Consider the following 26,724-nt stretch of genomic DNA (forward strand, 5'->3'; position numbering starts at 1 on the left):
GACAGCAGTTGGAGAAGATCATGAGGATGAAAGTGAGACAGTGAGGAGACAATGGCTTTGAAGGCTCCTATGTACAGAGCTGTACGAAGAGGTAAGGGCATGCCCCTGAACTGCCTGGGGGAGCCCAAAGCAAGGCCACTCTTCCTCTGCCTGATGCCTGGTAGAAAAAAAGAAACAAATTGTGTTCCTCATCTACTCCTGAGACAGCTCTCTGCACTTCATAGAGCAGTGCCCAGGATTTTCATCAGTAGGGGTCCTTGTTTGTATCTGTTGTTAGAGTTAGGGGAGTATGGTTAGGTTGCGGTTGGGCTTGATCTTTAAGGTCTTTTCCAACCTTAGCAATTCTATGATTCTATGATTTTGGTTTTTCCTTGGCAGCCTTTTCCATGCTAGCTTTTCCCTTTGTTTCCCTCTTTGATGGTGAAATAAGCTCACCATCTAGCATTAGCAAACTTTCACGTCTGATGTATTAGTTGTTTCATCAATTAAAAATGAGGTTATGCCCAATGCTAATGACAAAAACAACATCTGAAAGCTGATTATGCCCTCCGCAGTACTTTATATATGCTCCAGTAGGTTTTCATTGTCAGAGAGGTGAGCCTTTATTTTGCCACATAATGCAGTGAAATGAGGATTATTTGGACTTTTAGTGCATGAGATAATAGCAGCTGACAGGCACCTGTTTAAGGGTGTACATTGTATTTCTAAGCACAAGTATTTTAGAGAAAATAAGCAAAATTTCCAAGTAAAAGCTTTTGCACTTAAGTTTCCTAAATAGGCTTAGGTTCAAAAAAAGGCACTGGAGAATCTGAATGGAAGTGGCCCTTACAGTCCATGCAGTTGATTCTAATAATAAAGCGTGGGACCTGTCAAATGATGGCACAAATATCCTAATCTGAACTGACGTGGCTTTCTAGCCCAGTTCATCAATCATGTTTTATTAGCTTTAACAGAGCCAAGCTATCTGTCATTTGGATGTTGTAGTGGTGACAAAAACTGGTGCCGAAAATGTGCTGCAGGTGTAACTTTCACTCAAAGAGAATTTCTGAGCAGCAATCAGGTCCAGTTTGCATGGGGAGAGAGTGCCATCTTCAGTTTCACATCTCCATGTGAAGCACAGCTGAATTTAACAAGTGTTGCCCAATGTCTAACAAGTGAAGAAAAAAGCATCGGTAGAAATTTGGAAATGGTTCTCAATTTTTATTTTTATTGACATTGGACTGATGAAGGAAAATGATAAACACTGTGCTCTTGTTCCCATTTTAAGATACAGTTTATTTAGATACAGCTGTTGTGATGAGTAATTTCTAGTGCAATAAATGCGAGGTTGAGCTTTGCCTTTTTGGTTTAAAGCATTGTATGAAGAGATAACAGTTACCAGCTGGATCGCTGAACACTACTAGCCAGTAGCATATTGTGTGCACAAAACTGAGAGCCAGCGGTCTGTACTTTTGTAAGAGCAATCAATTCCCTGTATTCTTTTGGCATAGAATTGACTTGGTGTTTGCACTGGGGTCCTGGCACTTGACCCTTGTTTTCTTTGGCTCTGTGTCATTTTGCAGCAGAGCTCGAGGACACTCCTCATCTCTTGTTTCCAGCGTGTTAACATATTCAAATAAATATTATCTGGAACAGGCATAAGCATTATCCTTTGAGGGAGTATTTGTAAAATTTTCAAGTCCAGATCAAACAATGGCATCCATCTTCCTTCCTCCTGATTTTTTTTTTTTATTTGCAAGATGAATGTTTCTGGCAAAATTCTTTCTTTGATCTTTAGAAAGACTTTATTTTGTGTGTATTCACAGACAAGGCTAACACCCATAAATATCTGTGTTACTTGCAGAATATATGCCCAGGTAGGGTATTTTAACACTTAATAGGACCTGGTACAATAAGGAGCAGATGTGTCACAGCAACAGCAGGCAAGCAGGGACGGGAAGGTGGTTTCATTAAAAGAGCCTTGGGATAAATGCAGCACATTAGATACCCACTGAAAGACAGGAGCTGTTGATGGGGTGACCTCTGAATGCAAGTCATCTTACTATAAACAGAAGGGTGTGGAAAGCCATTGGACAGAGCCAAGCGTGTTTACTATCCAGATCTCCTCTTAGTTAACTTAAGTAACCTGACTGCGCTAGGCTCAGTCTGACAGTTCAGGGAAGAACAAAGTGTCTTCAGTATTTCCAGTTTAAAAAGTTGTAGCCCGCTGATGGATAAAGCGTAGAAAAAATGTCTGGATACCTCAGATGTTGAGCAGTGGAAGTTAATTAGTGCCAAACATCACAGACAGTCTTTTTTTCTTTTGTCCTGGAAGGTTACTTCACACATTCGGGGAACTCGACTCTATTCTTCAGAGATAAATGAGGTAAGGTTATGATGGATTTCAGTTTGTGATACTGATGCAGTGGTAACTTAGTGATGTGATGGGAAATGCAAGTGGGTATAAGTTGTGTGGTCAGACTGTATTCTGAAAAGTAGATTTTGTTTTCATTCCTGTAGCAGCAGTTTCAAACTTGTTTTGGGAACATCATAAGTGTTAATTTATTTGCTCTGGAGAACAGAAGTTTAGGCTGGGCATTTGTCTGAATCCCTCAAGTACTTTGTTCTTTTGGGAGCAGCTTGTTACTAGCGTGGGAGTTGACCTGTTAAGTGCTGTAAGAAAGAAAAGGCGTTATTCTGTAGTGTGCTGTGAGTGTTGCATTTTGTCAAATCTTTAAGCAGTTTATTGGTTGTGCTATTTGATTACACTATTCTAAGGGACACTTAAAGGCTGGTATGTTGAGACAGGTGTCTAGGTATAAGCGGAGTTGAAATTTAATTATCCTTAAACTACAAAAACTGTAGGGGGAAATAAAATGGTTTAATTTTCTATTCCATTTGAGTCAATTAAATCAGTTTCTAAATTGCTGAGACACTTGTTTGGAACCAATAATGCTGTAGTGTAATTACACAAAAGCATCCTTCCTGCTTCTCAAAGCTGGCTGTACAAAGCTTTCCCATATTGTTGTATGTCATGCATGTGACTTCATATTTGAGTCTTACTGCACTGTGAATGTTTCAGACTTTTAATGGGTTTTGTAATTACATACTCATTTTCCTAGAAAATAAACTCTGATTAAAAACTTCCTTGCCCAGGGAGTGTTGGAGCACGCATTGCTGTTGCGTTCACATACTTTCCTCTGCTGCTGCCCAGCTGCGCTCGGGGGCTGTGACATGAGCTGGCACCTCCTGCCTGGCTGCCTGGGCCCGCTCCATTTGGGGAGACCTGGAAGGGGCTGCACTCAGTGGCACTTCATGGTGCTGGGAGAGCCAGCAGCGCACTAGAGAGGAAAGAAAGGGCAGTCCAGCCTGGTCCGTCTGTAAAAACAAAGCAAAAAACCAAACCAACCAACCAAAAAAAAAACAAACCAAAAAACATTACTGCTATAGGGAGCTGTAATGTTTAGGGGACATGTTCTGAAGAAAGGTATGATAAATTATTACAGCCAATAAGTTCTTCGGTTTTGTTTCTGGGGTCTGGAGAGAAGCGAGCAGCAGTATCTAATTACGTGTTTCTTTTCTTGGACTGCTCACTGTTTTCTGAAATGAGCTCCAGCTAAGCAGCTTTTAACTGTCTCACCACCTTTCTTGCCTTTCTTATTTCTTCATCTTCTAAGGGAAAGGTAAATCCTAAAGTAGTTACATAAAGTGAGTAGCACCTTAAGTTCCTGAATTAAAAACACATTTCTCACCAATGCATGTTTTTCCAAAACAGTTTTGGATTCATTGAACTGCTTAGTGTAACTTGTTCAATGCTGGAGTGAATCAAGTGGCATCAATCTGGTACGAATGCGTGATAATCTCAAGAAAAAGAGCTCAAATTTGACTTTGGGGAAATAGCTGTGTTTTTGTATGTTCCTGCAAGCCTTCATACATCTGAGTCTGCATACAGGGAAGCTCATTTGTCTGCTGCAGAAACTAGAAGTCCAGGTTAATTTGCAGATTTAAACAGATGAGGATTTAATAAAATATCTGAGTATACTGTAAAGTAGAGGAAACACATGAAAAACACAACGCATACTATCTGTCTCTGATCTGCATTATTGCCTGTCATTATAATCTTCATTTTCTGCCACTTCTATTGCAAGTAGCTATACTAAAATTTTATTAAAGTTGCATATACATGGAGAGAATGTGAAAAACAACAACACTTAGTTTTAATTTTTGAATTTTATAATTTATTTGGTAAATGTTAAAGGTATTCAAAATTTAACATATCATTTCCATGTTTTTAAGTTAAAGAGAGCATGGCTATATTACACTCATGTATAATAGGTATGCGAACTGTTTGTAAATATAATGTTCTACTTACTTGTTACTTCTTTTAGTATTTTAATTTATGAGCTGTATTTTCAATTACATTTAACATTGCAAAAATCCAAAAATACACATTTCCAAAAATGCACATTGTCTTAGTCTAACAGGAAATATACCATATTTCAATATTTAATTTAATGCAATATTTAATAATTGCCCTGACTTAATGCACAGTTTAACAATATTCAATTGCATGTAAATATCTGAAGAAAACGTGAAGACTTTTAAAAAGCATTTTTTAAAATAAATTCCATTTTATCTCCAAAAAAGGTTCAATTGAAATATGTATTGAATAACCTGAGTTGATTGCAAACATTGTGTTGGCTTTTTTTTTTTTTTTTTGCATTGGAGTGGCAGGCAGTATTTTAGAATATCAGAATTTGCATTTTATTTTAGCTAGAGTTACTGAATATTTGTTTGCTAAATATGAAACAAATGTTTACTGGGTGTTCTTGTAATTAATCTGTAATTGTTCTTCAGAACTAATTTCGGGAATATTTAAAAGTCATTAACAGAACTTTACAATTGTACACCTTTACAATTATATAACTCTGGTTGATCATATGGCATAACTGAAAATGAAAAGATTGGTAGGGAAAAGAATTTGAAGCATTTGCACATGAACAAGGATTCTGTGTGTATTATATACAGTTATTTACACACGTGCACAACTCTTGTATGCTTGCACGTTCTTTCTACCAGGGCTTACTTTCTGGACAGAAGGAATTATCTCACAGTTAGATTTTTGGGGCACTTGAAGTATTTGTGCTGCTGGTCCAGGTGAGCTCTGCATTCAATTAGAGCCAGAACTGAGCTCCAAGCATAGGCACTCCTCTGAGTGCTCAGAATGTTCGCTCCACTGGAGCACAGTTTAACTTGATTGATACTCGGATTTTAAAGCAAATAAGGACTAATTTTTGCCTGTGGCAAAAGATCTTTGAAGTTTCATGCCTGCGTTGAGGCCGGATTAGCAGAGCGGCAGGACTGTGACTGGGACTGTGACCCTGTTGTGCTTGGCAGGTTGTGATGAATGGGGGAATCTTTCTTAACCTTGTGGCCAAAACATTCCAGTACTGCAGGTTGGGAGGCAGAAGAGAACGGAGGGGGGGCCAAAAGATGCAGAAGGCTTGGCACGTTTGGGCAGGAGACAAAGGACACTTGCTCGATTGTTTGAAAGAGGGGCCAATGTGCATACTCTTTCCATCGAATATGCCTGGAAAGGCTGTGGGAGAGAGTGTGGCAGATGACCCGCAATATACTTTCTGACAGTTGACCTTGCTGTATGAAATTAATCCTTCACTATTAAGCTGTCTCCTGCTTTTGCTTTGAATGCTTTCAGAGTTTAGGGAATCTCGCTTGTTCCATTCTGCTAAACAAAAGAGCTTTTTAGTTGCGATGTGTATATAGCCATCCAAAATAAATTGGAGGATCACCTTATTTCAAGTAACTGCCTGTTGGTCAAAGGATTTACTGGAGGACTGCAAATATAAACAAAGTGGTATGAATTAAAAAAATATTAAAAGAAAATAATTAATTGCTTCTGGAAAGTTGGTTTTACTATTTTGCTCGTAGAACATTCTGAAAAGTAAAATATGCATTTTAGAATAGGAGTCTTAATGAAAAATCTAAAATGTTTTGGGTATAGCTTTATATAGTAGTATAAATCAGCTAAACTTTCAAACCTGAAAAAGGAGGTGAAAGTGACTTATATATGAGCTGAAATGTGATCTATCAAGGCATCTTGTGGTTCTTTTTGTGGCATTTTAATAGCTATATTATCTCTGGTGTTGTTCCCATTGACTAATAATGAAAAATATACTATTAGATATTAGCTTAAGATTTATTTATAATTCTTATACTGTAAACACTACTACTCTGGTTATTGTTAAGAACTATAGCATAAAACGAAAGGAAAAAAGAGTAGTTAGTATTTTTAATGTGCTTTCTAATTGTGGCTGTTATTATTTCTAGTATACAACCAAATGTTGCGTTCCTTTATGTAAATGAAATTAATCGTCCTTCTATGATTATTTTCCCTGTCTACCATTTTATCACTGCGATAATTATAGGCTTTTTAATGAGCATTGTGTTGCAAGTGTACCTGTAGTTTACCCGTTCATTAATTAATGTCATATATGTATATGTTTGCATGTGTACAGTCTCGCTAGCTTATATTTTGTTTCTGTGCTACTTACTAACATACAGTTACTAGTTGTACAGTGTGTATTTTCCTGTATACTTACTGGAAGCTATTTTATCTGTAGTTTGCCTCATGTGAACTGTTATTCTTTTTTTCTCCATGCTTGTTTCTCAGCAGCACTTTCTTCGCTTTTATTAAAGTGTTCTAGAGGCACTGGAAACTAAACTAGCCAGAAGCTAACTACGTTCTGTTGCATGCCAATACACATTCACCTGAATGTCTTCACATCATGTCTACTTGTTTGTGAGATTTTATACTGCAATGCTGCATGTCCCTTTATCTTCTAACAAATTATTTAGCTACGAGTAACCCAATATGTGGGCCATAAAGAACTTTAATCTTATTTTGATCATCAAGTAGTTTGAGCTGGAGAGAATTTTTTTGCATCCATACTCTAATGGAAGTAGGTTGCCAAGCTTTTTGGTTATCTAATGTAGTTTATTAATGTTAGAACAGCTGCTAGAAATTATTGCTACAATCTTCAGTGAAGTAACGCTAGTAATGAGAGAGAACTGAAATGTATGGTACTGAAGGATGGTTATTTACTGTACAGAAGACTTAGTAATTTTCAAAGTGGAAAGTAATGCCTAAACATTTATTACCTTCATTCTGTACTTCCACTTTTTTTCAGTTTTGAACCTACAATTTTTTTGTGATTTTAAATGTTGTCATTTATATGTATTTTAAGTATGTCTTTTTAATTGGAATAACTTCAGTATATTGTTCAAAAAATACTGTGATTGTACAATTAGCAGATGACTTAATCTTGGACTAGTTTCATAGAATAAATTATCTATTTATATTATAATTAATAGATATTACCAGTTGAAAAGCCAGATAATTATTGCTGAACATCTTTGGTCTACCACCAGGAGAAAGATTGCCATGGGATATCAGGGCAGTTTTTTGGCTTTTAAATTTTATTTTAATACTGTTTTATCTTGATCTCCATCTAATTCCCATCTTCCAGAATGCCTACAGGACTCTGCCAGCTGATAATGGGTAGGCAGATGCTGAGCTAAGATTGTGTTCATGTTACCTGCTCACATTACCATGATTGTCCTTCCTCCAACCTGTCTACTTGCTCCATCCACCTGTTGCTGTTTGGCATTAATTGAGCACCCCCTCCTTAATCCCCCCCCTCAGCCTACAAAGGAGTATTCACATGCTTACCTTCTTTATTCTGAAATGTGAGCCTAACCACCATGTTCCGATTTAGACTGCTGGTTAAATCTTTGTAGCTTTACCTCAAGCTTGATGACTCATTAGCTCAGGGAATTCCTTTTGCTACTAGAAGTTAATGCGACACAGCCTCAGTTAGCATCACTGTTACCCTCACTGCTGTTGAAATGAGATAAACTACTGCAAGCTCCTATGAATCTAGGCAGGGCTGGATTGTTTCCTGCAGAAGGCATAGTTAGTCAATGCCTTTTGCATTTCCATATCTTAGTACGTGTATATAAATGAAAATTTTTCTGCTATTCTGGGTTGTGAAGGAAAACAGTTACTTACTGTCTTGCTTTCTAAAAGAATTAGCAATATTCAGAATTTTAGCAATTGTCCTTTTTTTTCTGTGAAACGTGTTGTAATTCAACTGAAGCTGGAGAAGCCGGGAGTCTGGCCTCCTATTTCTTGATTTTTTTACAGCTGGTGATTCTGTGGATGGATCATACCCAAGCCTGAGTGGGAATCAAGGAATGACCTCTATGAAACTGAGAAACTTAAGATTGTTACTTAAGATTGAAACCAAAGCGTATTTCTGGGAGCCAATTACCTTTAACCTTAGTACATAACAGTATGTATTTTAAAAATACAGAAGAGAAACAAAAGAGCAGAGGGTCAGAAGAACTTCTCTACTAAGAGAAGGTTATTTTACATATGTGTTTCATCATCTGTGAAATTTGATGGCTGTGATCATGTTTATTGCACTTATGAAAGGCACTTGGATATTGGTGTCCTCCTAGGTAAAAGCCAAAATAGTGAAGAATAGAAAGGAGGAGGCAATGAACAAGGCCATTTGTTTAAATTTTTTCTAAATGAGATATGGAAAAGCTGTGGCAAGTGTTTAAGAGAGGTTATTTTCTGGAGAGGAAAAAAACTTGGGAGAAGTCAGCGTGTAAACTCTTGACTGGCCTGAGTGATTGCTGGATCCCAGTGAAGCATCAGCATCCTCAGAAAGTGAAGCTGCTGTGGTAGAGAAACTTTTTTTGTGGTAGAGAAATCAGCATTAGCATTGTATGGTGTACTGTTGCTGGTACAAGATGGTTTCCGTATGAAAACAGTATATTTCATTATGCTTTATGGCACAGTACGATATACCTCTAACAAAATAGCTTGAAGTATTTGCATGATGTATTTGCAGCATGGCCAAGTTAACACAGCCATAGGAACGTTAACTTTTGAACTTCCTTTCATTGCTTTAAATTTCAGCTTCAAAGTTTACTTTTTTTTTCCTCTTTGCATTTGTTGGCCCTGGTTAGTTTAGAAAAGCAGGAGGAATGAAAATAACTTTGGGTTTTCTGAGGGGGTGCTGAATTTTATGCATATAACAGGAGATGACTTGTTATTCCTTTGAATATTAAATGATAACTCCAAAGCATTTTTGATACACCAATTTTGCTTATGACATGTCTGTGGCACTGGGAAATCAGATTAAATCTAGACAGCATTGCATAGTGTGTCTCTTTTCCTGTATCTCACTGTGGTGTTTTTTTTTCTGCTGAAAGAGATCAATGATAACTGGAAATGCTGAAATTTTAGACACTTAAAACTAATTCAAAATGATAACAAGTCTGGAGGAGATCATAGGATCATAAACGGAGTAAAAACAGGAAGCATTTTTCAGTATCTTCTAGCTAATTTCTAGTTTGTGGATACTGGGAAAGCATCAAATATGCATTTGCAGATTCACCTGCACTGACACATTCTGCTGCTTTGGCAAGAAAACAAAAGGCCATAGACTTATCTTCATGTGTTTGTTTGTTTGTTTGTTTTCATTATTATTTAAAACAAACCAAAAACAATGAGAAAGAAGGAGAGGGAGTGAGAAAAGGAGAAAAAGGGGGAGATGGGTGTCTTCCAGTGTTTGTGCTTAAGTATTATTTTCTCCTGCATCAGACTCGGACAATAAGTGAGCTGCTCCCCTTTCCAGGCTGGTGGAGCTTCCTTGCCTTTGCAACTGCTGACTGGGGTTTCCTCCTTTTCCTTCTTTCTTTCTGGGAAAGGAGCCAGTCTGATAGCCCATCCTTCCAGCAGGGCAGGGGAAAGTGTCTGTGAGCTCTGAGCTATTAGGTAACTGATGCTGAAACAAAAAGTGTGATTGTGGTATGGCATTTGCCCTGCGCGCCCCAACTGTTAAGGGAAGGCATATTTCCTTCTTTCATCTAATGCAAACAAACAAAAAGGAAAAAAAAAGTGATTTTTTTTTTTCCCCGCAGTGCATATGCATTTCAGAATGTAGAAGATTGTATTTTACAGGGTCCAATGACTTAAATTATGACTTGACCATCAGACCCTTTGATATTTTTGAAAGTACTCTTGTGCCAAAGGCAATTTAAAATGTGTTTTAAAAATGTTTTCAGGTATTAAAAAAAAAAAACAAAAAAAAAACCTTGAAAGAAGTTTAGAACTCTGAACTAAGTGAACCCATTAATCAGGTTGCAAAAACAAACATGTAGGAAATCCTTCCACGAGTAAGAATGTGCCAGGGAAGGAAATTTTTGACCCCAAAGATAGCCTATGAATGCGAAAATTGAGATTGCCTCAGATTTTATCAGTTTATGCCATGAATACATCTTCATGCGACCTCTTTCTGTAAAACTTTGCAAATACAAAAGCAGTTTTATATTAGGTAAATCCTTCTGATTTAAATAATACAAAGGCTTATGTCAGCCCTAAGACTGTGTGTTGTTTGTGAAAGAAACAATCATTATGGTCATGAGTAATATAAATAAGTTACTTGCCTGGATTTATTAAACCCTTTGTTACTTCACTTCCTACGTACGGTAGACACCAGCAAAGGACGCCAGTGTGTCGATACTTATCATCCTGGCCTGATGCAATGAAATCTATGGGAAATATAGCACTTTGCGTCCTCTTGGCCTGTCTGTAGGCTTGTTTCTGTTGAAGTTTCATCCACACTATTGTCTACAGGTGTCTGTACAGCAGATCTGAAATACTGTGGCAGCAATAGTGTCATCTCAAATAGTGGAAGCATTTAACAGATTAGTATATGTTTTGCTAACCATAGTTTCTTCTTCAAATGAGTAGTCAGTGACTGGTTCAGTGAAGCTGAGGCTCTGAAGTGTGAAAATACAGCAGGAGCCACTTCTTTTCAATATTGTAGTCCGTGCAGCAGGTAGAAAAGGATTTCACAAAAAACGTGGTGAGTCAAACAATATATGTGGGGACAGTGCATACTGCTTGTCAGCACTGTTCAACATTTTCTCTACTGCATGTTCAAAAAGAGCAGGAATTAAAACATCAGGATTTTCTGTCCCTTCTCCAAAGATCTTATCTGAATTTGATCACTCTTTTTGGAGGAGTGGAGGAAGATTGCAGAGGTACATGTAGAATAAACTGTGTACATAAAACATGATATTTACTCTCTTATGTAGTCTACATAATGCAAATGTCTCGCTAATCATTTAGATCCTCTAGAGATTTCAGTGGAGACTAGCAACTATTACTCATAAATCATCTCTATTTGATGTGGAAGACTGCACTAGGTCAGGTGAAATCTGTTTCTTCTTGTTAGGTGTAAAGAAAGCTTGAGATGACTAGCCTAGATGTAGTTATCCAAACTGCAGGTAAATTATGTCAGATATATCCTCTGTGGAATTTTCCTTGTGGCTTGAATGTTCACTAGCTGGTTACCAGTGCATTGCTCTGAGGAGAGAGGAATACAGGAGGATAGCTGTGATACATTTTGTCATTAATACATCTATCTTTGGAAAGGAATATGTATGGAAAGTAGAAGGAAGCAATGATGCTACAGAAATGGTTTCCCATGTTCCCATTCCTGCCTTGCCCTGCTGCTCAGTGTCATACATGAATACTCCCACACAGTACCTAGTGTGCTCTTATTTCTCCCTTGCCTAAAGGCAGAGAAAGATATCTGTTGTCTTTAAATAAGAAATCTCATTTCATATATTACATAAAGTACAAAGAGCAACTTAAATAGTCTCCTTCCATACTTGTATCCTCTGAATGATTTCTATTTTACTGTCATTTTTCATAAACAGGCAAACAAAGTTCATCATGTTGCAAACTGGATGTATTTGAAATACAACTGATTTTACTTGTCAGCATAATAATTTCATTACTAAGAAAATGGAGGAGTTTACTGAATAGTTAAAATCCTATAATAGTTAATTCACTCTAGTGAATTTAATTTATTTTTGAATTTAAATTGAAGCTTATAAAAAGTTTGAGATTAGAACTGTTACATTTTTAGATCTGTTGAGACACAATAAATCTGCTTCACAATGTGATACCAAGTAAAATGTAACGATGTACAGATCTGCACTGTGAAAAGTTGTAAGAAAAGTCTATTTTCTATTGCTTGAAGTTCTGTCACTCAACACTAGCATCAGTTTTTCTGTTTTTAGCTAAGTCAGAAACAAAGTTAAAACCTGAGAGTAAGTAACTAAAGTACTGCATTATTTATTTACAATTTCATATAAATTGCTTATATATATTTGGATAATAAAATTTTATTGTTATTAGGCTTGGGTAACTGAAATCCTTATGAGACCTGTGGAAGTGAAACAGAACAGAGATTTACTGTGAAGAAATTAGTTGAGAATTTGGGACTATTTAGAATTTTTCTCAGATCTTTCTCTGGGGACTTTAGCATTTATATTTTTCTTTGCAGAATCTTCACTGAGATTTACTTCACATATGTACACAGCCTTTGTATTATTTGAATTTAGCCACCATAAAGTGCTTAATTCTCAATAACATTTGTAGATTTTATTAAAATGAATTTGAAAACATACATAATGCCTAGAGTTTGTTACTAAATCTTAGTATGTATATTTGTGCCATCCTTTGTCCTGTTTATGCAGTTCAAGAGATTAATTTTTCTGTAGTTGTAGTAGTAATGAAGGGTGTAGTGTCATGGTAGCAAGAAAAATCCTTAATGTACTAGACCATATATGGACAGTCTCCGTACTAAGGTTTTTGTCATCAAGATGATTATAATGGTATATATAAAGATTGTTGAAGTCAGCATCTAAAAAATATCTGAACTGTGAGCTACTGTTCTTTACAGTCATATAGATATCCTGAGTTAAATTCTCTTTTATTGCCATCAAAATATTCCCCCACATTGTCCATCCTCCCCTGCTCTCCACAGACTTGTACCTCTCCCTGGCTTGTGAGCTTTCACATGGGGATAACCTACTGTAGGGAAGCATCCTGACAGTACACCAAGTGCACTTGGTTTGTCCATTCTCCAGGCTAGATGTGGCATGGAGACATGCTTTGAGATGTCTTTGTGTCTGCAAAGATTACTTTTCCCACTTCACTCTTGCCTCCTGGATGTTACATCTTCAGTGGCTCCTGCATGCAGAGCTACTTCATTCTGACCCAAAACATTGCAGGCACTATTCACTACATGCTCACCAATTTGGGAGGACAGGGTGATTATGGCCATATTTGATGCAGTCGGTGAGGGAGCTCAGCAGATTCAGTGGCAGAATAATTTACTTCTGATATTGCAAGATTTTTTTCAACTGCGCTCACTGTAAATGCTAGAAAGGATTTCTCACCTGTGTTGCATTATGAGTTTAATGCTATGAGTGTGTGCATGTGAGATCACCTCACAGAGATGGACCAGTTTGTGTTTTAACATCTAGTGTAATAAGGACCAATAAAATCATGTTAAAAGGATGTTAATGTTGCAAAGGAAAACATCAGAAGTGAGGAAATATCAGGACTAATATGGTCTGTGGAAATCCAGTCTCTTATCCATTATGGTGCAGCTCTTATTACATGACATACATGACTTTCCGGTTTCCTCAGAGTGTGTAATTAGATTTTTCTTATGTTTCCTCAGTCTGTATTTGTTGAATGTGAAACATCTAAACTCCACAGTGAATATAAAATCATTCTTTGTCATACAGATATTGCATAGATATCCTAGATTTCCTAGGTCTTCGATGTTTAATAAATGCATCTCTTTTTCATGCTGTCCTCACAGCATGAAGTGTAAGACACTTAAAACAGTGTTTGTGTTTTAAATTTGAAAAATGAAGACAGAGATTAAGGCAGAAATTGTATAAAATGTTGACTAATGTCTTCTTCAATATGAGATAAATCAGATCTTAATTTTTCTGCATAAACATAACATTTGTGCACCATTTTGTAAGTTCAAAGTACAATTCCCCAGCTTGGATCATTAAGTAGATCTGCAGAGCAGATGGCATGCCAGAAACAGCCTGTTATTCTGTGCAGACTGGTCACTAATAAAGCCTTTACTAGTGACTTTCATAAATTTGTGATGAATGCTCGAGCTTGTCATTCTGATTTTTACTCCCAGATCTTAGACAAGAGGAGAGCAAACTGTGCTGCCCTGTCCCATCCATGCAAGCTCCAGTACTCATCCAGTACCCGTAAAAGCCCTACGCTAGCTTCTGCTCTCCTCTGATTTTGCTCCCTGGAGATCTCCCTCTTTTTTTGCTCCGTTTTCTGTCTCTCCTCCCTGTTTGGATTTTTCCTTTATTCTTTATCCTATTTGAGGTCACAGGGTGTTTATTCTATTCTATGATGTTGCTTGGTTATTGCCATAGGAAGACATTGGACTCACCACTTAAAGAAGGACAGGCACTTTCCTGATGCCACAGGTACTTACAGAAATCAGGAGAAGTGATTTTTAATTCTTACTTGGCTTCTCTGTCTTTGTCATGGAAAGGTATTCAGTGTGGTTTTGATCTTCAGAAATTCAGAAGCTGGAATACAACAGGGCTTCAGTAAGGGTGTGAAAACATGGCTTTTAGAAGCATATGAAGCTAAACAGATTTGGACACCATTTCACAGAGATGATGACTGCTGGGCATCACTACACCTTGTATTTGTGCACTTTCACTTTTGGGGTTCAGCTGCTAAAGCCTCTGAGCAGCATAGTTATGTGACTTAAAATACGAACAAAACATCTTGTTTTCTTAAAAAAATTGGATTTAAGCATTTTTAGATGAAATATTTCAAACATTTTGAAGTAGGCAACTAGGGTAGGAGATTTCAACACCTTTTGGTAAAATTCAAAAACAGCTGAAATTGATACTTCACCACCATAGTAATAGTTCTCAACATGCATATAACTGAAATGGTGAGAAAACCTGTATAAACAGAGAAAAGAAAAAAAAAAAGAAAAAAGGAAAACTGAGTAGGATTAAAGAAAAAAGTTCTTACATTTAACACATGAGAATGTAAATAAATGTGGTGTTAGTGAAGGTTAATTATTTTGAAAACAGTCACCAAAGCAGATTATGAGGGAAAATAGTGCAGCTGAAGACAAAGATAATGATATTTAGCCTTTGATCATAAGTTTTCACTGTGATTTTCTGTTCACCTTCAAGGGTGGCATAATTTTATGAATAACAAAATGTGTTTTGCTACTTGAATAGCCCTAAAGAGAAGTTGGGTGTTCAGTCCACCCAGCCACTTGAAAGAAAATCACGTGCCTGTTCCTTCTTAAAGAAATAGCATTTTTATTTATTAAATCTTTTCTCTGAAAGAGGGATCCATAATGAAATCTGCATTCAGTCTCAAAGGAAAAGACACGTATATATGGCATACTTATACTGCACACTTCCTCAGAAAATGATCACAAACTGCATCATCTGTACACCAAGTTGAAAACCTGAGATATTCTTATTTTATTAAGTGCTTTGTTTTCATTGCAGCATTATTGAATATGAAGTACTTGTATTTTTTTTTCCCTGGAGTTTGTTTCACCTCGCAGGAGGTGAGTCTTTTTGATACAGTTGACCCATTGCTTTTCTGTTACTCACTTTTAAGATATAAGAATTTCTTTATTTTTAATTTTCTTGTTTTCATCATGCAAGTAGACCATAATCTTTCTCAATTGCTTTATTTAACATTGATCAAAACAAGATGCAGTACTAGTGCTAGCAGGGGTAGGACAAGTCATCTGTGAGTCTGTCCTATGAAAAGTTTAAGTGCCAGTGATTTATCAGCAAGGAGATAGCACAAGTATCTTGAAAGTAAGTATATGTTAACGAGACAAGGGAAAATCTTTACTGTGTTTCCTATTGCGTATGTTAATTAGAGCATTTATATATTAATTTTATATGCAAAATTGAAAGATTGCTTTTCTAGCCAAGTCCCTCTGTAACTTCCTGTTGATACAATCTGATTTTGCAAGTATACAGGTGCCTCTCAAAGAAGGGCTGCTTCCATTTCAATTTCTTTGAATGATTTTGATTTTAGGTTTTGATCAATTGCTTGTAATTTTGACGGTCAGTATGTTAATTCTGATGGATATTATTCTTATTGGCACCTCAACACAAATTTGAGGCATTTATTTGGTTGTCAGTCATGGGTTTATATCTCAGGTTTTAAACTATATTTCAAATCTAATGTTACTATAATAATAATGCAGTGAACAGAAAACTGTAGCATTGATGTTAGTATCTGACTGTTCATGAAGGCTTACGTGGGCTTTCATTGTCCCTCATGGTGAGCCTCTGCACCAACATGCATCCGTGATAAACTGCAATTGCAGAGTCCATAGAGTAGCATGTTATGAACTGTGAAGAAAAAAATCCAGCAGGCTCAAAACTAGTGATGATGAAAGTGACAGCTGGAAAGGGTGGAGAAAGTTTTGTAGCAAAATTCAAGCAAACAAAATATTTAGAAGATCCTTTGCATTTTCTTCTTTGTCATTGTTTTGGATGACAACTAGTATGGTAATAAAGATAGTTTCAAATTCTTTTTATGTGGAAAATTTCATTATTGCTACTGAAAATTGATTTCTGTGAATGATCAAACTTGCAGCTATATTATTTGCTCAATATCTAGAACTCAAATGAAGAAAAAAAATGACCATCTGTAAAACCATGAATTAAAGTTCTGTAATTGGTTTTTTTTTGTTTGTTTGTTTTTTGTTTTTTTTTTAATGGCATTCAGTATTTAGAGAAAACACTTGTCACTAGGCTAATACTTTTGATACTTTTTCCGTCTGAATTGATGACTATTTTGCTGGTGGCTTCAGTGCAAGCAACTCACAGTGATAAGTTTTTTTTTTTTTTAAAATGCTTTTAAAGTAGCAGGAAGTTATAGGATGCCCTTTTTGATGCAAGTTAATCTCAAAAACTGTCAATGAGCATGTACTGGTTGTAATGGAAATATTCTTTGCATTGTGTCAGTCGTATGAAAATAGTTTGGATGATTATGAATATTTCTAGGTGGCTTTAAAATGTAATTTTGAAACCTCCCACACAGCTCTGGATTCTACATTAGCACACAAGTGAGCAAAATATTTGTTTCTCTGCTGAAAGTACAAAAAATTTAGATTACCAGAAGGCACAGTAAAATTTTTGCAGGAAATCCCAAAGATCCCAAAGAGATAGCTAGTTTGCCAGAGAGCAGTTTTCTATTTTTATTGGAAAGTGTTGTATTTTTTTCACCCTTAAATGGCCAATGGCAATGTATTGCAAAATTAGTATGGAAGTCAAACTGCTATTAATTATATATTATATTAATTACAGTAATAAGTGTTTATAATAATAAGTATAATTATATTAATCAAGCTATCTATACTATATTAATTACATACTGCAAAATTATGTACAAATGCTGTATGTGATATTCATTGATGCATTACAAAAATACATCGGTTGCTCCAAAAGTAATATTTCCTATTTATTTCCATGGAAACTACAACATGAACAAAGAGCACAATAACACTGTTTTCTAGAGCAAATTCTTAGCTACAGAACACTGTACTTCAACACAGTCACCACCATTAGCTCTGCATTTCTGCCAGCGATGAACAAGAGCCTGCATGCTGTGCTTGTAAAAATGTGCATCAGACAAGATGCCCCACTGCCACCAATGCTGAATCACACCACCCACCACTTCACTGTGCTGACACCCACTGTTTGGTCTCTACAAACGTTCAGTAAGTGTAGATGAACATCCATGGGTGCTGTTTTTCCATATGGAGGATTTCGATGACAAGGCTTTTCTTGCTGTGCACTTCCATGTCAGACACTGTTTTGTCAGATGTCTCACTGCTGCCATCTGTCACACGGCAACAAAACATAATGGAATATTGATGGGAAGCTTCAGCCTCTGCTGTCATACTAGCAACATTTGTTTCTAACATCTTAGGCTGGCATCATAAAAGAGTTGGCATTATTTTTGGAGCAGCCCTCGTACTTTTAACAACCAGCAGATTCACAAAATGAAAATTAATGTATGAGTTATTTAGCTAGCACTGCACTTTGCCCCAGAATCTGGTGTTTATTATTGTGAGATTGAGCAGGAAACAGAAGCTGTATCAATTGGGGAAACATTTCTTTACTCTGCTGAGAACAGTATGGCTTTCTGGTTTCCAAGTGGGGAACCTGGTTCTTTGGTTTCTTTGTTCCCAGTTGGGCTACTCCCAAGCTGTTTTAGCTGAACATTTTACATACTAATGGAACCTAGGGAAGTGCAGTTGGCAGCTGTTCATGGGATAATAATGAAACACACTGTTTAGTACAGCATACTGCTGCTGTAAAAAGCGGGAAGTATTTTATAGAGATCACGGTGAGCAGAGCTGCATCCACTTTAAGCAATGTAAGTGTCTGAATAGTGAGCAAGGAAGTTCTGTTTCAAGTGAGAGTAACTATGAAAATCCTTTGCTTTTGCAGGTAAAGAAAACGTGTACAGAATCAGATGTGTCAGAGCCTCCGAACGCCAGGTACAGTAACAAAAGGCAAATGCCGACTACCTGCAGCATAGTGATGTGATGTGATAACGAGCTGAAATGCAGACAGAAAGCACTCAGTGAGAAGGACCTGCTTTGAATAGGAAAAATGACTAGGTTAATTTTAACTGCTATTCAGTCTGGAAGGTTTTCATCCCTCAGTTAGAGATATGGGCTAGCATCGTGGTTTACCGATTTAGATGGTGCCATAATGCTGAATTAACGCACTCAATTTTAGTGAAAATCCTATGGAATACCATAGGGAAATCTATTTAATCAAATTTCACTTTTTTCTTTTATCCCTTTCCTTGGGAAAACTTGAGTATTGACTTTTAAGTGTTTATTTTTTTGTGTGTAGACAGTTCTGATTTTATTTGGAAAAAATTTACTTTTGTTGAATCTTTTTTCACTTCTGAAAACCATGCCGTTGGGTTTGTAAGTAGGGAAGAGACCATGCATTCTTTTAAAAATAAACTTACCAAACACTGTTTTTGCTATATTCATGTACATGAAGAAAAGGGAAGACATTTGAATTCTGTATTTTGCATGTGTGGATATGTTTATGCATGTTTCTTAGCAGGTGAAATACTAATTGTTTTAGATGGACATCTTCCTGTTGATTAGTAAACTGTAGAGCCACAGTGGATGATTTTCTTCAAACTTAGTGGTTTTCTGTGTTTTTTGTCTGCCTTCATTTTGCTTCTATTTCAAAGAACTTTTGAAGTTTCACAAAAATTTAAAGGCTTTAATTTAAAGAGATAACCATAAAAGAACATTGAAGTCACACAATTGTGATTAAAACTTAGAAAAGCTAAGTAATTTGAGATTTGCCCTCAGATCCCGTCCTTTGCTATGTCTTCATGTCCTCTTGGAGCTGGGGCCACCTGGGATAACGAAGACAACCTTTCTGTGGCTTGAGCTCTGTGGTTCACCATCTGAGAATCTTTTTCTGCCCTTTGTGAACACATTCTTGACTTTCATTTAGTTTGCTAAGAGCTGAAAGTATGTAACTGAATACAAAATTCAATGTCTAAACACATTTTCAAGGAAGTCAGTAGCAGTTTTGCTTTGGGATTCAGTGGGGGCATATTTTGTACTTTGTTTCTCATTTAATAATTTCTAAGTGAGAAATTTATCTGCTGTCCTACTGCTTTGGTTTAAATTTTATTATAAAAGTTGAGGTCTTTCTTCTTTCATACAATCATATAATCATGGAGGTTGGAGAAGACCACTGAGATCATCTAATCAAACCATCAGCCCACCACCATCATGTCCACTAACCATTTCCCTCAGCACCACATCTACATGTTTCTTAAAGGGTAGAGGTACTTTGATGGCACAGAGAATCTCCACTTGTGCACGTGTGTAATTTCAAGTGTGTTGCTTGTCCAAAGCAGACTGTTATAACTCAAGTGTTTAAAAATTACAAAGTAGTCCATGGCTGTTGTTTCATCTCACCATGATATTGCAACACACTTGAGGACATAAGATATGATCTACTGTCATTATCTCTGCACAGTAAGAAATTTCTTATGAACTGTAATTAAATTATTTATACGAGGCATGAGGAACAAAAACCTTTTATCTCCCAGGTACAAGAGGGGAACCCAAATTACAAATAGTCAATACTGAGGAGAAATCTGGTGGAGTTTTTTCTTTTTTTTTCATTGAGGAAAAAAAAGCTTTTCATTTGAAGTTCCACAACCTCAGTTTCTGGATACAGCAGATAAAGTTGAAATTAATGTTCCTGCCCTATATATGTGGAATGCTGTATGTACAGCCTGCAGCAGGCTATTTCTGTCCCATCTTTATCCAAAATACAACTTGGGTCTTGCAGGGAATCTCTGCCAGCCTCTGGCAGCAGCAGCACTAGGGGTACCAACACAGCACATGACACTTGAAAGCCTGGAGCAAGGTAATTCTTCTCTAAACAAGTCTTAAGTGAAAACATTGCACATAAAATGAAACATCAGCATAAAAATGAATGGTGGAGACACAGCCTTACAGAATAGCTCCTGGCTCAGGACCTAAGGCCAATATCATTCATTTATTTAGCTAGCTTTATAGTGTGTTGGTTTTGGATTTGAAACTATTACAATAAATGCAGATGGAAAGTGTTTTTACAGTAGGGAAGTAATTAAATTGGGTGTGGGAACTTTGTCAGGAGAATTCTTGGAGTGACATGTGTGTATCAGCAGATTCTTTGTCTTGCTTGGCCTCAGTTCATCTTTTAGAAAGAAACATTCAAACTGCAGATGTGACTAGTAAATTTTTTTTTTCTGAAGGGAATTTATTAACCTATGCAACATATCAAAAAATGCTTTCCAGAAGTATCCAGTTAGATGCACAGGAAACATCAACTGTCACCAGCAGTTATTTATACAATACGGTTGTTATCTCAACAGGTAAACTGCTTACACACACAGGGAACTGTGGTTAAGAATTGAGTCTTGTTGGGTTGGCAAGTTGTAGTTGCAAACAAAAACATACATGGATCTCTGTCACAAATTGCAACTCGCAAATGACATAGTCTTACAAATTCTGTTAAAGACTCCTGGGAGTTGTTTTGCAAAACCCCTATGAGCTGGTTGTGAAAACTTACTTTTATCTCAGATTGTTTAGATATTAAACGTATTATGATGCCATTGTGACTGTTACAGTATTATGGCATTCTTTCCACATAATTTTGAAATAAAAGTCAAATCCATCCTGCACTTCTGGATAACTGGCCAAGCGTGCAAAATGTTTATAGTCTTCTGGAGCCAGAAAATTTGCAATGAATGAGACTTGCCTACTCTCATACTACAGATCTGATGAGACAAAAGTAGTGTGCATGGGTGACAACTCTATCATTCTGCTCATGTGTGAAATGCACTAGCAAGATTAGGAAAAACATTCCTTGTGTTCGGAGCCTATAAACATACACTGCTATTAATTTTCTTATGTAGTGGGTATGCTTTAAAATGGGACTGATCCCAAGTATGCCGAACAGCTCATACATTTAATTTGGCATATTTGTATATTGTATTTGTAAATTGTATAAGAATCACTGAAATCCAGTGCAATGCATTAAATTTAACTTGTTTACAATTATTGTAGTTCCATTTTTTGCACACATAATCAGAGAAGCACATTTAATTCTAGTAATGGAGATTTTTGTCTATGCTTACAGCCTCATACCCCAGGACGCTGCTGTGGAAATGAGTTAAACACTAGAATAGATGTGATATGAAATCTGATAAAATGATTTATACTGGTTCCCAGCCTCCAGTTCACAGTCAGCTACAGTATGTTGGTTTTGGCTGCATTATCCAGGATGTCATCTTTCTTGTGACAACAGATTGCTTGATGAACAGGTCATTGCTACCAAAGTAATAGACCACAGTCTTCCTTTTCACCATGTCTGTCAGAGGTCACCTGTCACCAGGCTTCTGTAAGACCAAATTGGCATCACAAATCAAGATCTGGCAAATACATAGATTACTGAGTTATAAAATGAATTAGGGAGAGGGGAGGAAATCCTTGCAAAGGGAAAGTTTAGCAGTCGTCTTCTGCTTCGTGCTAATGTTAATGTATTAGCAAGTAAATAGATGGTATTGAATGACAGCGACGTCTACAACAGTCTTCATATTGCATTCATAAGACAAAAGTTTGGTTCTGCTGTGTCTTGGGGCATGGGTGTGAATACAATGCTTATGATACTTGCTGTACAAGAGCCATGCTACGACTGAGTGCATTACCCAAATGGGCTTCTATGGGTATCACAAAATTTAACAAAAGTGAGAAGGAAAACAGTGCGTATCTACTGCAACTTATTCTAGACAACTAGATTAACAAAATTGTTTAACTCAACAATTTAGGCTTTCTAAAACACACTTGAATTTTCACTTACACTAATTTGCTCAATAGGACCTTCATAGCCTTAGTTCAAGATTGATGGCTGTTTAATTCAGGCAGGTATTGACATTAATAGCCAGCCAGCAGTTATCCATATTTACCAGATCTAATATTGTAAGTTCTCAATTCAAATCTAAGAGAAACAACTTATCTGACAGGTTTAATGATGAAGCTGTCGTGCTTCTCCCAGGATTGTTTGAACATGCTCAGCCCTTTGCATACTAGTTTGTAGGAGAGCGAGACAGGCAGTACTTTCCCATTCATGTGCAGTTCATCAGATGAAAAACAAATGTTTGTTATTACATGGTGAAGAGAAGCTTTGCAATTGAGCTGCTAAACAAGAAATGCCAGCAATAGCTATGGAAATTATCATTCGTGTTTCAGTAGTTGCAACAGAAAAAAATAAATTGGTTGTGCAGTAAAAATGGGCAAGCTCAGTCTCCCAAGTTTTCAGATGTGTTGTTTAGCCAAATGCACTCCCTCATTTTATTCTCATTCATGTCTTAAAAGTCTTCATTTGAAGGTACAGATTTGTTATTTATGAGCCACATTCTCATAAACTTATTTATACTAGAGAGAGGATAATGCTACGAGGAAAGGCTGAAAGAGCTAGGGCTGTTCAGCCTGGAGAAGAGAAGGCTCTGGAGAGACTTGAGAGTGGCCTTTCAGTATCTAAAGGGGGCTGTAAGAAAGAAGGGGGTGGGCTATAAGAAGGAACGATCTGTTGAGATAGAACAAGAGAAAATAGTTTCAAACTGAAGGAGGAGAGATTTAGACTAGACATAAGATGTTTTTTGTAAGGATGGTGAGACACTGCAGCGGTTTGCCCAGAGAGGTTCTGGAAGCTGTGTCCCAGGAGACATTCAAGATCAGGCTTGACTGGGCTCTGAGCAACATGATGGAGCTGTAGGTGTCCCTGTTCATTGCAGGGGAGTTGGACTAGATGGCCTTTAAGGATCTCTTCCAACTCAAACGATTTTATGATTTAAACAGTCACGTTTCAGAGCCAGGAGTTGCACAGTGCTCCTGTACGTCACGATGAATAGTCTGCAGATAATGGTGATGTGAGCTTCATTTTGAGGAAATGAGATATTGAGATGACTGTTTAATTTAGACTCCTAAGGTAACATTCATCTCATGGTGAATTAAGGTAGATGCTTTTGAAATACTATTTATCTGATCTTTTTCTTTTGATTGGCAGTGTATTCTTTTTCTGAGTATCCATGCTGACTCCACCAGCAATTACCTGCTGTACTGCTGATTTACTGATTTAGCTCAAGAAGACCAGCTAGGAACATCAGATAACCAAAGATAATAGCAAAGATGATGAGTGCATTTATGTTGATTTTTCAGATTCTGCTTTTTTTTTTTTTTTTTTTTTTCTTTCTTTTCTTTCTGTGGAGCTATTCAGTTCCAGAAGGGAATACATACAAAAAAATATTATAATTCAGGCAGAAAAAAAAGTACTTTTTGACAAGCGGCTAGAATTTTGTGGGTTTGGGGCAAATTATAAAGATGAACAGATACTGTAATGCAAATATTCTATGGAAAGACAGAACAAAGTTGAAATTGAAAGACTGCCATAAGTAATGTTAGGAATTGGAAAAAGAAATTCAGTCAACAGGAGGGACAGCAAATGAATTGCATTCATGAGAGGGAGTCCAGTATAGTTACAAACGTCTTACCTAAGAGAAATGTTTGGCAGGATCAAGCCCAGACTTCTCAGTTAAGACAGTGTGTGGCAAAAACTGTTTCACAATTTTCTAGTTTTAAAATAACTGCACCGTGTAATAAGATTTCTCACAAAGTCTGTATTCCGGAACACATAGGCTTAGCTTGCAGTTGAAATAATGTCTTACACAGATCTGTTACTTATTAAATGTTTGGTGCATGTGTTTAGTCTGTGTGCCACTTCAGCAGTTTGAGTCAAAGTAATACAGTTATCGAGATGACTGTGCAGATATATGTAATTGAATGACAAACAACATCCCTGACAATCACACAACAGATGCAACTAGAAGTATCTTGTCCTGCTACGTGTGCTGTATTTTCAGGAGCGTAGTTTCAGGCAGCACAAGACTTTCCTATTTTTGGAGCAGTCTCTGTGGTGTCTCTCTGCCTGCCATACCCTGATCTTCTTATGCATTATCTTTTGAAATTTGGTCTTCTGATTACTCAGAGGGTATTGAGGCTGGTCACTGTCTGCCCATTGGTTTTTGTTGGCTCTGGATCAAGCCCCCAAAGAGTTCTAAAAATATATATGATATGTTTACAGAAATTGCAATAATCTATTTAGAGTGCAAACACATGGTAACTGATGACATCACAGAGAAGTATTGGAATGGTTTATATTAACAGATCCCTGTGGCTCTAACAATAAAATTAATGTATTTTTTTATACATTTTTTGAGTCTGTTACAAATTCCTGTTTATTTTTTTTCTCTTAAAATCAGGCATAACATATTTTCTATTATACTACAAATAATGTTCTCTCTGTGATGCCAAGCCAGGTCACAGCAGTGTTAACACAAATCAATTGTTGGTCAGATTTTGAAATAAGTGAAAGCAATAAGAGAAAAATATGTTTTGAACATTTATTGGAATCTTAAAAAAAAATAAATAATAGGATGAGATTTTAACAGAGGCATCAGTAGAACCAAATTGGAGATTTTTATGTTTGTCTCAAGACTTTTTGTGAAATATCACATGCTACAAAGGTAAGTTTTCTAATACAGATTAGTACTACTAGAATGGAAGAACCAATCATAATAGGTTTGAGCTTTTATTAAAAATAAAAAAAAAAAAGAACACAAATGTGGAAATAAGATAAAGTACTCTAAGAAATAGCCATGTTATTTTAACAAGGCTAAGTTTATTGATCAGTTTGTAGGACCTTGTCTTATTGAGAAGATGGGGTAGAAAACACAAAATGCTGAATGTACTAATTTAAATTAGAAGTGTTTCTTCTATTTACTGTTCCCTTAGAAAGGTGCTGTCTTTCCTGCTCTCTAGGGTATATTTTGTAAATTGGAAAAATCCTATTGAATACTGGCTTGAATCACCTATATTTGAATTATTTAATAACTGCTTTCTTTTTTCCCCTTGTTTTTACTAAGCAAATACACAAATATGTGCATTAAAAGTAGTTTTGTGGATAATTTTGACGAGGACTAGAAACACCCCATGTAATTGTATAATTAATATTTCTGACATAATTTCAACTCCAAAGCACCTTGTGATTTCTGAGTCTGCTCAAAAGTACAAGTTATTTAGATAGCTCCAGTTGTGAAACCCCGTCACACATGCTGACATATTGGTTGGTGCTTTCTGCCATCCTGCACAATGGGACAGTGAGGTCCTTTCAACATAAATGCATATAGGTGCACTTTCTGAGGGCTGGGAAAGGCTTGCTGAAATGAAGATCTGAAGCTGTGTCAATGAATTTGTATTAATGGCAATTAAGTACCAAGAAAACCCCCAACAACTGAACACAAAAAGGGGATGAGTGAAGAACTGAAAACAATGCAACAAAAAATTTCAAAAATTTTATATGTTTCTTACATATAAAAATTTTGAAATTTTTGTTGCATTGTTTTCAATGTAAGATGAGCAGAGCATTGAAATACTCACTAAAACATCTTAGTCATCCCTGCAGAATGTGTTAGCAACACAGGTACACCTGTGTGAGGTGCAGTTCTCTTACTGCTATCTCATGTCCATTTTATATGCAGGTGCTGTTGCACAACATAATTTAGGGAACCACAGCAGCTTTTTACAACTTTCTGTAGATGGAGCTGCGGGTACTTGAAGGAGTAGGACCAAAAGTGATGTTGGTGGTGTGGCATACACCTGGTAGTTTGTTACTTATCTGTTTTGATCTGATTGGATACCAGTGCAGATGGTGAGCTAGCATCCTCCCTAGCTGCAAACAACACAACTCACCTCATGATGTGAATGGTGATGGCCCAACGTACAACCTGAGCTGTAACCAGCTGCAAAGACTGGTAGCATTTAAGCTTGCTTTGATGTCTGTACTTTGTGTTGCGTTGTAGCTCAGACAGTATGCACTAGCTTGCTGACAGGCTTTTGTGGATTGCCAGCCACAGTCTGACCAGTAGTTGCTGGCAGGCTGAAATTAATTTCTGTGCAAAGCAAGTCTGTTGTTGCTCTGTAGAGTGCGGTGCTTTGCACCCAGAGGTGACTCTGTGTGAGCAGCCTTTAAATGATGAGCATTTAATACCAAAGCAAGCATTTGTTATTCTTCCCTTTCCCTCTCTGTTGTCCTCCTGCCTCTATCTATTATGAGCAGTTTTTACTGAATTTGTTGATCTGC

General features: G+C 36.8%; 1 protein-coding gene across 6 annotated transcripts in view; it reads left to right on the forward strand.

The window, feature by feature from the left end:
- The window catches only part of EYA4 (EYA transcriptional coactivator and phosphatase 4), a 151,537-nt gene that overhangs the window by 59,424 nt on the left and 65,389 nt on the right, over positions 1–26,724 (forward strand). For 4 of the 6 annotated variants that reach the window (XM_048936092.1, XM_048936094.1, XM_048936095.1 and 1 more), the window contains exons 3-4: positions 2,315–2,365; positions 18,439–18,488. In XM_048936092.1, the coding sequence (XP_048792049.1) occupies positions 2,315–2,365; positions 18,439–18,488 (101 nt within the window). The remainder of the gene's footprint in view (positions 1–2,314; positions 2,366–18,438; positions 18,489–26,724) is intronic. The other 2 variants (XM_048936096.1, XM_048936097.1) reach the window with 1 other exon arrangement.

The sequence above is a fragment of the Lagopus muta genome, chromosome 2, assembly GCF_023343835.1.
Source record: "Lagopus muta isolate bLagMut1 chromosome 2, bLagMut1 primary, whole genome shotgun sequence".
NCBI lineage: Eukaryota > Metazoa > Chordata > Aves > Galliformes > Phasianidae > Lagopus > Lagopus muta.